General features: G+C 47.1%; 1 protein-coding gene across 5 annotated transcripts in view; it reads left to right on the top strand.

Moving 5' to 3' along the window:
* The window catches only part of LOC134222215 (uncharacterized), an 88,291-nt gene that overhangs the window by 55,165 nt on the left and 20,016 nt on the right, over positions 1-13,110 (top strand). For 3 of the 5 annotated variants that reach the window (XM_062701367.1, XM_062701370.1, XM_062701363.1), the window contains exons 2-5: positions 1,537-3,949; positions 7,505-7,811; positions 7,878-8,420; positions 9,287-13,057. In XM_062701367.1, the coding sequence (XP_062557351.1) occupies positions 1,537-3,949; positions 7,505-7,811; positions 7,878-8,420; positions 9,287-12,756 (6,733 nt within the window). In that variant the 3' untranslated portion in view covers positions 12,757-13,057. Of the gene's footprint in view, positions 1-409; positions 492-1,263; positions 1,436-1,536; positions 3,950-7,504; positions 7,812-7,877; positions 8,421-9,286; positions 13,058-13,110 lie in introns of those variants that run through there. The other 2 variants (XM_062701358.1, XM_062701376.1) reach the window with 2 other exon arrangements.

Here is a 13,110-nt window from a genome sequence, read left to right as displayed (position 1 = left end):
TTACTGGAATGATGTTTCGTTCAAATGATTTTTTTGAACCATCGAAGTAAATTTTTGCGACTTTTATCCAGTTCTTCACTGAAAACCATTGATTCTACAGCCACCTAATGTAGTATTGCGATAAGCGTTACCCAAAAGCACATTTTGAACCATTTTCCCCTGCTTTCCACCCGGACACTTTGACGCGGAGGGAGAGTCATCCGGTTTGTATACGCACGCGAGCAAACTCGAGAGAGGGTGATGCCTCCGCGACAACGAGCGGGATTTCTGGGAGAGTTTTCCTCGCTACTGACTGACTGACTGACTGGCTGGCACCGCCGCCGCGGAGGTCGACTGTATTTGGTAGCATCAGTTTCCATTCAGATCGCAAATCGCCGTCGTCGCCAGGAATATCGGTCGAAGCAGAATGTGATGTGTGGAACAGAACGGAGCGCGCGCGTATAGTTTCCGAGGTGCTTCTGAAGTGCATATGATTTCCAAGAAGAGAAGGTGTGAGCTGATATTTTGACGAAGCCAAGGAAAAACACTCGCCTTGGTGTTGATAAGTTGCTGCACTTCTGTTGACTGAGCTCTGATATTTAGTGCGCTGGTCGCATTATGCTGAAATGCTAGAGCTTAGGATTTTAGTGTCGGATGTGCAAAGGAAAGTGTGCAAAATTTAGGCTAGAAACTGCTTTAAGTCTTTGGTCATTCCTTCACTTTATCAGCCTTTGATTTGTACACACACGATGGTAGTGCTATACTTCTCTGCTAGTAGAATATCGATTTATGCTCGATGGGGAAAATTTCCTTTACTCGGCAGGCAACTGAGGGAGTGATGCTATGCGTAGTAGTGCTGCTTGGTCGGTTCTAACGTTAGGAGGATATTTTCATTTTTTTTTCTTGGGACGCAAAATGCCAAGGAAAATTGGACGTTTAGTGAAAAGTTCAGAACAAGTGTGATTGGCAATTATAGATTCGAAAAAGGGCAGTGGAATACTATTAGTGCTAATTGCGAATTGGGTCATGGAACGGGCGTTGACTCGATATTTGCACATTAATATTTTAAAGTCTTCGATTGCTACAGTCTGACGGAAAATTATGAAGAACAAGTGTTTGGGTGTTTGAATAATATTCGAATCGATTGCAGCAAACAGCAACAGCATTCAAGTCTTGTATGTCGCCACCGTTCCAAAATATTAAAGTGAATCGGAAATTCATGTCAAGAGTGTTCGCCGTCGTTTCATTTGCATTCCAGTGCTCTGACGCAAGTATTTTTTTCAGGAAAGGATGTGATGGAATTTCAATTGGACGTTTTCATGCAAAGTCAATTGCGAACGCTTCGTTTTAGCATTGTACAGTTTAGATATTAGTGTAGATACGAATTGTATAAAAAAAAGTGTCGTAAACGCAAAAGCCACAAAATGTTTAGCTGTCTTTGGCAATTGTGGGATTGGTAAGCCGCATCAAACCGTAGAGCATACAAATAAATGCCGACGACATGCCTTGCGATGAATACTAATTGGTTGACTTTCTCGTTTGGGTATTTTCTTGCAGGATCGATCCACCCACGTTCACTACCATGGAGAGCAAAAAGCTGCAACAGCTCCAGCAAGCGAACTCCCATCTAGCACCGATTCCACAGACAAAGCCACCAACATTTCAACAACAGAACAACGACTATCGGCCTACGAGGTCACCAGTATTTCAGAATCATCCGCAGTATCAGAGTTTCGCTTCGAACTTTGCACAGATCAACTATCCACACCAAATACGGCCACAGCCACCCCCTCAGCAGCATCAACAGCAGCAACAACAGCAACAAAAGCAGCAACTGCAACAACAGCAGCAACATCTCAGCGCACATAGCAGTCCCAAGTCTAATAGCAACAGTCTCTATCTAAGCGAGTATTCCAGTTCGAGTCATGTCGGGCAACCGCAGCACCATCACACGATCGGAAGTCATTACCATTTCGATCAAATCTACCAAACTAGTTCTCCTTCTAGTGGCAGCGGCGAACGGGAACGTCTATATCAGACAGCTCCAAGGCCAACGCAGCATACCCATGCTAATCAACAGCAACCGCTCACTAAGCTCGAACTCCAGTTCCAGCAGTTGCAGCGCGAGAAAATCCAAGCGCAAATCAAGACCGCGACCGAAGCATTGGCTCATCAGCAGCAGACATTCGCCCTGCGCCAACAGTTGAATCCCCCGGTACCGAACTATCATCTGAAGCAAAACCTTTTGCAAAATCTTTCGCAACAGCATCAACAGCAGATCCAGCAACAACAACAGCAACAGGCCCATCACCAGAACAACCGAAATGCCCCTCCTTCAAGCCTAAACCTCACCAGTCACTTCCAACCTGCTCAAGGACCAATGAAACTGGCCAACCCCAACATCCACGACTACGGTGCCACCGCCGCAACCAACCAACACATCATGAATGAAGCATTCTATCAGTCGTCCCAGCAGAAACACATTCACCCCAAAACCCCAAACAACCTGCAATCGCCAGCACCGAATCAGATCATCATCCAACAGAACATCCCCGGACAGGTGGTGAACCAAGCTTGTCAAACACAGATCAGTGGCGTAAAAAATCAACCCCAAGCGCAAAAATCCCCCAATTCGGACTCCCTTTCGTCACCTTCTCACGATGGACTGGAACGGCGGAAAAGCGGACCCGTCCATACCCTGAAATCCCCCGTCACCAAGCGACCTGCCAACGCACCCGTCAGTATGTCCGGCTGGCTGTACAAACAGGGCTCCGACGGTCTCAAAGTCTGGCGACGGCGTTGGTTCGTTCTGGCCGAGTACGTCCTGTACTACTACAAAGGCCAGGAGGAGGAAAAACTATTGGGTACCGTACTACTGCCATCGTATAAAATATCCGCGTGCTTCCCGGAAGACAAAGTGTACCGCAAGTTCGCCTTCAAGTGCGAGCACACAAATATGCGAACCTTCGTGTTCGCCGCCGAAACTGCCGAATCCATGACGTCCTGGGTCCGAATGCTCACTCTGGCCACCATGATGCAGGGCAGCAGCGAGTCAGAAACTAGTCCTCCATCGAACAACGCTCGCAGTGGAGATAACAGCGACTCCGGAATACAGACCTACCAGTCACAGGTGTGCAAAACGGGTATCATGCAGGCTCCGGTGACTCCAGTCTCTGACAATGGAGGTGGCTCGCAGCCACTGTATGCAAACGCGCCACCCAAACCACGAAGGGCAACCGACGGAGGTTATTCGTCGCCTAGTCCCGAACATCTACCGGATCGATACGACCACGATCCCCAGCAGCTCCGAGTGAACGACCCCATCTATGGAGTGAAGACTCCCGATGCGATGAACAATCCCAATCTCGTACAAACACAATCACCTCTCATTAAGCGAGGCTTTAATAACGATCAGTTAGCGTACGACCCGAACGCATATCCCTCACCGAATGCACAATCAGGCCATAACTACAACGATGCGCTTTACGGCAATGCGAAGCGTATCGAACGAGACTTGTACATTCAGAAGCTTATCCAGCAGCAACAGCAGCAGCAACAACAACTTCAGCAGCTCCAGCAACAACAGCAGCACAAACAGCAGCTGCAGGCATTGCAGCAGCAGCAGCAACAACAACAAACTGCGCCACAACCGCAACATCCGCAACAACAGCAACGAGGGGCGTTCACCAATCCGTTCATGTATCCGAACGCTGACCGGCGGACGCCGGATACCTATGGTCCGCCACGGGCCGCCCTGGACAAGCACATGTCCGACTACGAGGACATCTACAATTTGACGATGCTTTCGAAATCGCTGCCACCGAATGTGGGCGGCAGTGGCGGCGGTGGCGGTGAAGATGTTGGCAACGCATCGACCGCTTATCGACGACCGATGAGTCCTCTCCGGTACGAGGCGAACAGTCAGAATCCGGGGGCGATGCCTCAGCGGTATACGCCGAATTATTTGGAGGTAAGTGCATGATGGAGGGATGTACTGGGTCAGACGATCGAACATTGTTTTGATAATGGGAGGGTACTTTTGCATGGCTTGCAATCATTAAACAATTATCATATACATTAACTAACATTTAAAAATTTATTATATGTTTCATGTATTTGTATGGAAATTCTAACATTCTGTTACCGGAGTAATAATTTAATTGTGTTCGGAGCTAGTGTTACCCTAAAGATTTTCGTTTCCGATAATCGCAATATCTGTGGAACTGCAAAAATCCTACCGATTAAAAAATCCAACAGATATTCATGACTGTCTAGTCTATTTTACATTGCATATTCCAATCTTTTATAGTCCCCAAAATCATATATCATACGAACTTCATCGCTTTGAATATCTCAAACTTGAATTTCTGCCATTAATACTTTGGAAAGGTTCGGAATAGACTTCAAGTTAAAAAACCCTGATTAATCCACCTAGCGGTAATGGTGCCTTTCTCGTGCATTATAAAAATAGTATTTTGACCATTACTCTTGAGCCCATAGATCCGACAATGGCAGAGTATCCTGCGTCGAATGCAACTTGTTGCGAGTAAATCGACTAAGGATATGTGCCTGAAAAATGGGTGACATTTTTTTACTCATTTTTTCTATAAAAATGTGGTATTTTGGCCATAACTTCCGAGCCCATAGTCCGATCTGACCAATTTTCAATAGGCAGAGTGTCCTGCGTCGAATGCAACTTCGGTTAAGGATAAGTACCTGAAAAATGAGTGACATTTTTTTGGGTGGGTGCGCACAGACGAACACACATACAACACACACACACACACACACACACACACACACACACACATACACACAGACATCACCTCAATTCGTCGAGCTGAGTCGATCGGTAAATAACACTATGGGTCTCCGGGCCTTCTATAAAAAGTTTGTTTTTGAGCGATCATATAGCCTTTACCGTATACTTAGTATACGAGAAAGGCAAAAACATGGAATGACCTAAATTCTATTGGTAGAATAGTCTTTAATCTACTTAAAAATATCATCTAATACCACACCGAAGAATCCAATTAAACATTTTATTCTTCTGAGGCCCACATGGAAGACAAATAAATAAAAGATAGCCCATGAGACTGGTAAAAATTAAAGGAATCACGATAATATTCTTCGAAAAATCAATAGCCATTGAGCTCAAGACGCTGCCAAATAACCCCAAAATTACATTTTGAATTACCCGGGCAGTGGATTCCCCGGAATGCGAGCGGCTTTCCAACGGAATGCGAGCGGATTCCGATAGGGACAAACCAGGATTTCGAAAGGCTTCACCCAGATTCAGATTGGAATCCACTCGGTTTCCGATAAAACCCACTCGAACTCCGTTGAAAATCCGTGAAAATCCGCTCCGGAATCCGATGGGAATCTGCCCAACTTCCGATGGGAATCCATTCAAATTTTGTTGGGAATTTACTCGGATTCCGATAGGATTCCACTCGGATTCCTCATGGGAATCCACTCGGATTCCGCAGGGGAATCCACTCGATTCCAGTGGGAACCCACTCGGATTCCGATGAGAATGAACTCGAATTCCGATGGGAATCCACTCGGATTCCGAATGGGAATCCACTCGGGTTCCAAATGGGAATCCACTCGGATTCCGGAGGAAATCCAATCCGATTCCGAAGGGAATCCACTCGGATTCCGAAGGGAATCCACTCGGATTCCGAAGGGAATCCACTCGGATTCCGAAGGGAATCCACTCGGATTCCGAAGGGAATCCACTCGGATTCCGAAGGGAATCCACTCGGATTCCGAAGGGAATCCACTCGGATTCCGAAGGGAATCCACTCGGATTCCGAAGGGAATCCACTCGGATTCCGAAGGGAATCCACTCGGATTCCGAAGGGAATCCACTCGGATTCCGAAGGGAATCCACTCGGATTCCGAAGGGAATCCACTCGGATTCCGAAGGGAATCCACTCGGATTCCGAAGGGAATCCACTCGGATTCCGAAGGGAATCCACTCAGATTCCGAAGGGAATCCACTCGGATTCCGAAAGGGAATCCACTCGGATTCCGAAGGAATCCACTCGGATTCCGAAGGGAATCCACTCGGATTCCGAAGGGAATCCACTCGGATTCCGAAGGGAATCCACTCGGATTCCGAAGGGAATCCACTCGGATTCCGAAGGGAATCCACTCGGATTCCGAAGGGAATCCAGTCGGATTCCGAAGGGAATCCAGTTGGATTCCGAAGGGAATCCAGTCGGATTCCGAAGGGAATCCACTCGGATTCCGAAGGGAATCCACTCGGATTCCGGATGGTAATCCACTTGGATTCCGGATGGTAATCCACTTGGATTCCGGATGGTAATCCACTTGGATTCCGGATGGTAATCCACTCGGATTCCGGATGGGAATCCACTCGGATTCCGGATGGGAATCCACTCGGATTCCGGATGGGAATCCACTCGGATTCCGGATGGGAATCCACTCGGATTCCGGATGGGAATCCACTCGGATTCCGGATGGGAATCCACTCGGATTCCGGATTCCGGACTTGGATTCCGATGGGAATCCACTTGGATTCCGATGAGAATCCACTCGGATTCCGATGGGAATCCACTCGGATTCCGATGGGAATCCACTCGGATTCCGATGGGAATCCACTCGGATTCCGATGGAAATCCACTTCACAAGGATTCCGATGAGAATGAACTCGAATTCCGATGGGAATCCACTCGGATTCCGATGGGAATCCACTCTGATTTCGTATGGGAATCCATTCGGGTTTCGGATGGGAATCCACTTGGATTCCGGATGGGAATCCACTTGGATTCCGGATGGGAATCCACTCGGATTCCGGATGGAATCCACTCGAATTTTGGATGGAATCCACTCAGATACCGGATGGAAATCCACTCGGATTCCGATGGGAGTCCCCTCGATAACTATAGGAATCCACTTGGATTTCAACTCTTATTCCTATGGGAATCCACTCCGATAAGAATACACTCGGAATCTGATGAGAATTTGTGGAAATCTGCTCGGATTCCGATGAGAATTTGTTCGGATTCAGGTGGAACTCCGCTCAGATGGGGATCCGTTCGGATTCCGATAAGATTCTGTTTGAGCTCCATTAAATTCTGATGGAAATCCCCTCTGGTTCCATTGGGAATTCGCCTGGTTTCTGATGAGATTTTTTTTGGACTGCAAAAATTTAAAAAAAAATTGTAGAGAAGGTCCAAACTGTTCTTGCAAGCACCTTATATTTTTTTCCTAATCCAAAATCAAGCATTATCTTAAAGTACAATATTTGGGAAAGATTTTAAGATTTTCAATCAATTACAAATGTAGAAAAAATACAAATTTAGACTTGGATAATTATTTGTTTTGATCTGAACTCTACATTGCTTCATACTTATGTAATTCTACATCAAATCTTTCATATGCATTGTGTCCCTAATGAACTAAATAATTTATGCATCTTAACTACCAAAAAGCTAACTAACCCTCGTCCGTGACTAACTGCTTCTCAAACTTTACTCGCCTACTCACCGACCAGAACTCACCCGCACAGCAACAGCACATACAAATGCGAGCCCGCCCGGTCCAGTCGACGATCCCGCGGCCCCACTCGGCCGACTTCCTGGACTACGAAGCCCGCAACCCGATCAAAGCGAAACACAAGGACGAACCGGCCCGGGCACCGCGACCCAAGTCCAGCCTGGACATCAACCGTACCCCCGACAACTACTACTACTCGGAGGCGAGCTATGCCGAGAAGATGCGCATGCAGAGTGCGTCTTACCTGCAGAGGAGCAATCTTGGCGGCGCGATCGCTGGAAAAGTGCGAGGCGACGAATCGCAAGGTATGGATGAGACCGGAAATAACGAAGACGATAGTCCAATAAAATCAGCATTCGTCTATTCTGCAGGAGCTATGAATTCCAGCACGGTGCCACGGGACGGATACTTTGCCGGCCGGATGGAGTACGGGGATGACCTGCAGCACGGTTCGGCCAGCGTTCCACGAACCCAACGCATCACCATCAACCATCTGAAAAAGTATCCCTCACAGCAGGAGCAATTCCTTCGATCGGCCAGTGCTCGTCTGCCTCGGAAAGAGGAGGACCCCTCTGCACGCGATGGCGAACGCAAACGGGAAGAGTCGATGAAACGGCTGCTGGAGTGGAAGCAACGGATGCTCCAGTCACCGTTGACGCGCAAGATTTCACAGCAACAACAGCAGCAGCATCAGTTGGCCCTGGGGTCTCCGGGCTCTACGGGAGGCGGAGGAAATCCGTTCTTGGCGAAGTCACCAGGACAGCTCGGAATGGAGGCCGATTTGTATCTTGAACAAGAGAAGCACCTACAACAGCAGCACATGCTGCAGGTGCAAAAGCAACAGCATCAGCAGCAACGATTGGACGGCAGTAAGTCCAACCTCGAGTACAACAGCTATTCCTCCGATGATGAAGGTAAGTCGGCCAGCTATCTGTTCCTATCTGTTGTAGAACATTTTCTTTTCTAGTCGCATTCCGTTAGATTATTACCAAAAATTAACCAAAAATTTAGTCGATCCTATCCTTCCAGTGTACATTCGTACTAATCGCAATAACCTCTTAGAGTTCGCAGTGCCTGGAGTTACGCTGAGGAAGACTACGGGCCGCTGTTGAACGAAATCCTTGCTCGATGTTTTTGGAAACATATTTCTTTCTCTTTGAGTAACATACACTGCTTAGTGTGGCAGCTTTCCTATTTCTCTGTAGCTAATATTCTACATGACCAATTCTGGATTTGCTTTGAAAGGCTGGATGTTCGTCTTACTTTGTTTGATATTTTCCTGTGTTGCTCTTCTTTGATCGTATTTCTGTTGTTGAATTTTAGTAAACCATATCCTTGTTGTTCCCTGAAACCGATGGACTGGCGAATGGATTAACATTAGTAAACGACCTTCCTGCCGCGTACACACACAAACATGTCGCTCAACACAATCATACTAAAGCACTGCTGGCACGGATCAAACATGACACTACAGCTCCAAAAAGCAAATCCTGAATCCCGAATCTAATCGAGACGTACGAGTCACACCTATTTCACCAACAACATATTCAAAATTCTAATTCACCTTCGGCTGTTTTTTTTTACGTAGATCTGAAATTTAATGGTTGGGGGTATCTCACTATTCTGTGTCTATTTAAATCAAACCTCGCTGTTGCCAAAATAACGATTAGAACCACCAAATACCGTATGTAGATACCAAATGTTTCTTCCAGTCAACAAACCACGCACCAAACCAATATCTTATGTTCTGTATTATCTGTATTATATTACCAACCCCTAGATGGAACAGAAATTACGCCGGCAGGAAGGTCAACCCCCAATGTTTCCGCTTCCGCGAGTGCAGAGCTAGACAATAGCGAAACTGTGCCCGCGGCTGAGGCGTCCACTGTAGAACCCATAGAACAACCCCAGCCAATAGTGCTGGAATCTTTTGACTCTAGCGACACTGTTGACAACTCGAACGTAGATCAAGACTCGAACATTTACGAAAACAACTCCATTACGGGGTCTTCCGTTCGGAAACCTATGACTAAAACTTTGTCCAATAGTAGCAGTTTTAAAGAACGACTTCTGCCTCTTGAACCTGACTCCAAATACGTCCCCGTTTACGATCATAACGCAATACTCAAATCTCCAGTGAAGCAGCCCGTTATTACGCCCGACACATCACCTGAAAATAAACAAACGCAAGATAACGTACAGCAAGACGAAGAAAACGACGAGAAGTCATTCGAATATACTGACGAAGACTTGGACGAAGCTCTGCTAGCTGACAACAACGAACCTATCGACAATAGTGGTGATTTAGACGACGCATGCAACGAGAGCCAATCTTTCTACATGCCAATGACTCCGAAAAAGCCAATTTTGAACAGTTCAGAACCGTCCGATCTGAAGCTGACGGCCATGGATATTCTTAATTCCATACAGAAGGGATCGATTGAAGCCCAGGACGAGAACACCTACATCGAAATGACCAACGGCCAGAGCGGAAAGTGCGTATTTGGTGAGGATCTCCGATCCACCTACGAAATGATCATGGTTCAAAACAGTCCTCCGAAACCTGATCAAGAACCGCTCTACATGGAGCTGTCTCAGTTGAACAGTAACAGCTTGGAAAAGAAAGAGAAACCCGCTTTGCCCAGTAGTAATCGCAAATCGTCGTGCGAGTCAAATACAAGCACCCTGAAGAAGAAGCAATCCAACACCCTCACCAAGAAGCACAGCAAACGAAACGATCTTCCGGACATTCTCAAGTCCAATAACAGCTACCTGAAGGATGACGATAGCTCCGATGCAGATGACGAATGCGCTAAAGATCTGCACAGTTCCAACATCAAAACCGCTCGCTCACGGTTTAGCTTATCGGACACCTTTCGACCAGCCTCCTATTACCTTGGCGCAAGCAGCAGTACTCCGCTAGGTGATTGCATCGACAGCTCAGATAGCGAAATAGTATCCCCTCCTCCGATTCCGACGACAGCTCTTCCACTCGACGAACACAACACCGACGAAATGTTCCTCTCGGAAAACTTCGACACTGTCAAACGACGGGACAAAGTAGGCGGATCGAAATCGAATTCTCGAAGTTCGCTGCTGAACACCTCCGATCACCGCCAACCGAGTCAAACCAGTCTATCGGGATCGATTGACAACAAATCTCAATCTGGAAAGCCGCACTACGAATCCAACCGATCCAGCCTGCAGAGCAACCTCTACCTTGGATCGTGCTACAACGTGGACACTCGGTACGACAATGGTTCGAATACTTCGTCCGATTACGACCTGTACAAGCGGCTGCGGGCAGAGATTCCAAGTGAAGACGTTAGCAGACGAACATCCACGTCCCTCTCGGAAACGGAGTCCATTGAGCTTCGGCGGAGCAGCTCCAAGATGGACATTCACACCCGAAACAAACGAAGACCCATTTCCGAGGATTCACTGAACGAGATCCAGGCCTTGGGAGCATTCACCCTCGAGGAAACCGTTTCGAACGCTAGCTTCGATCAATATTTGGGCAATTTGGAGAATGTGTACGTAAACTCGGATAAGACCAGCACCAGTCGAATGAGCTGGATCAACGACAGCCTAACGAATCTACCCACGATAGATGGATTCAAAAATGGACACGACAACAGCATTTACTATGAAAACGTGGAAATTCAGCCGACACGGTCCAAATCCACTGCGGGCAATCGCACGGACGATGAAGTGAAAGCATTCTACGATTCGTTGGAGGATGTTGCATCCCACGAGAAGCTAACTCTCTCCCCGCTGAAGGAGAAAAATCTGTCGATTCACGATGCACGCTGCGAATCGGAGGATCTGATGGCCGCTGGCAGGAGCAATTTGAACATCGAGATAGTGGACTCGGCAACGACGATGTCCTCCATGGATTTGGATCAAAGAAGTTCGTGCACGGTGTTCGACCTGACACAAACAACCACACCGGCGCACAGTCGAGGGAACAGCAACCTTTCGGATTCGGCACCGTACTACTACTCGGATCTGCACAGCCGAGATTCGTCGATTTCGGACATAAGCAAACTTACCGATTTGGGGAGAATCAAGTTCCCGTTGAAGCTGAACAATCAGCGCGACGTGGGCGTGAAAAAAGCGGGAATATCGCACATTCATAATCCGATTAGTCACGTGAAGGCGGCCAATATACTAACCGCCGCAGAGAAGGACCACGAGATAGATCAGCGGAATATCTACGAGTCCGATCGTATGATTGATAAGAACGTGAATAAGATGTTGGAAGTATCGCTGTCGTCGAACAGCAAGAACTACTACAGCAACAAGATGATGAACAGTAAGCCTAGTCAGCTGGAGGAGCCGCGCATTAGTGGCGAGGTCAGCTCATCGACGTCAATTCTGGCGTCGATATTGAAATCTAGTAACAGTGCGAGCAGTAATCAAGTGTTGGCAGCCTTGAGCAATCAACATCAGGCATCGAAGAGTACGTTGAACATCGCAACCGATATGTCGGCCAGCGGAGATCAGTTGTGGGAAGAGGACAGCCTGTGGAGAGACAATCTGCGGAGAGCGTCCCACATGCATGCCAAATCGATGGAAAATCTGGATCACCTGGGTGCAGGTTCTTCGATGCAATCCAAGATGTCGACGCTGAACCGAAAACATTTGCAACGGCAAGCGGGGAAGGCAATTACACGGGACGTAACTTATGTGAACGATGAACTACTGACCAAGACGCAACTGATGAAGAAACAGCACAAATCGCAAGGTTCTAGCGATGACAATGACGTCTACGTACAGCTGGCGAACAATACGAATAACATGACCGATTCGGCATCCTCCGATACGCATTCCGACGTGTACGAAGTGCTCCGCGACGAGACCAAGTATGACATTGACAGGGAAAACATTCGACAGTGGGATTTGATGTCCAGCGGACTGGTAAACAGTACGAACAAGAGTTTTGAGACTGAGACGAGAGACCTCTACCGAAGTCAGTCGAACATGGAGAAAACGAACAGTAGGGAGGGTACTTTGCGCAAGAAGAGAAGTTCTCTGGGTTTGGACGGATCCTTTCAGTCGGCCAAGGGTTCAGTCGCTAGCACGTCTAAAGCAAGCTCGCTAGTGGGTCACAATAGTAGTAGCATTGAGACTGCCAGTTCCACCACCGTCGATAGCAATGAATATACGCCAAGTCCTGGGTCCAGCCATGTCTTTCCAACGTCGTCGGATGCACATGTTCACAAAAAGCACAGTAACACAACACACTAACGAACAATCCAATAACGGAACGGAAAGCACAGTTTGTTAAGCGATAGATTTCTAGGAAGTATTTCTTAAGCATTCCATTAATTCGGTAAGGTCAAACGTATGTATTTATCATTTCTTTGTACATTAATATAAAGCAAGGCCAAATCTACACACTCAAGCAATTGCGAATCAGTGCGATATGATAAAGGAGATTAGAATAGTGTAACCTCACAAGAGTGATATGTTATTCAAGATGAGTTAAAATGATTTCATATACACAAAATGGAAGATTTGTAAATATACAGTTTTGACATACAACAGATATGGAATACCGTGTTACTCTTCTCAATTAAGACAATCCACTAAACTGAAGCA

Source organism: Armigeres subalbatus, chromosome 1 (genome assembly GCF_024139115.2).
Source record: "Armigeres subalbatus isolate Guangzhou_Male chromosome 1, GZ_Asu_2, whole genome shotgun sequence".
Lineage (NCBI taxonomy): Eukaryota > Metazoa > Arthropoda > Insecta > Diptera > Culicidae > Armigeres > Armigeres subalbatus.
This window is presented reverse-complemented; position numbering and strand designations above follow the sequence as displayed.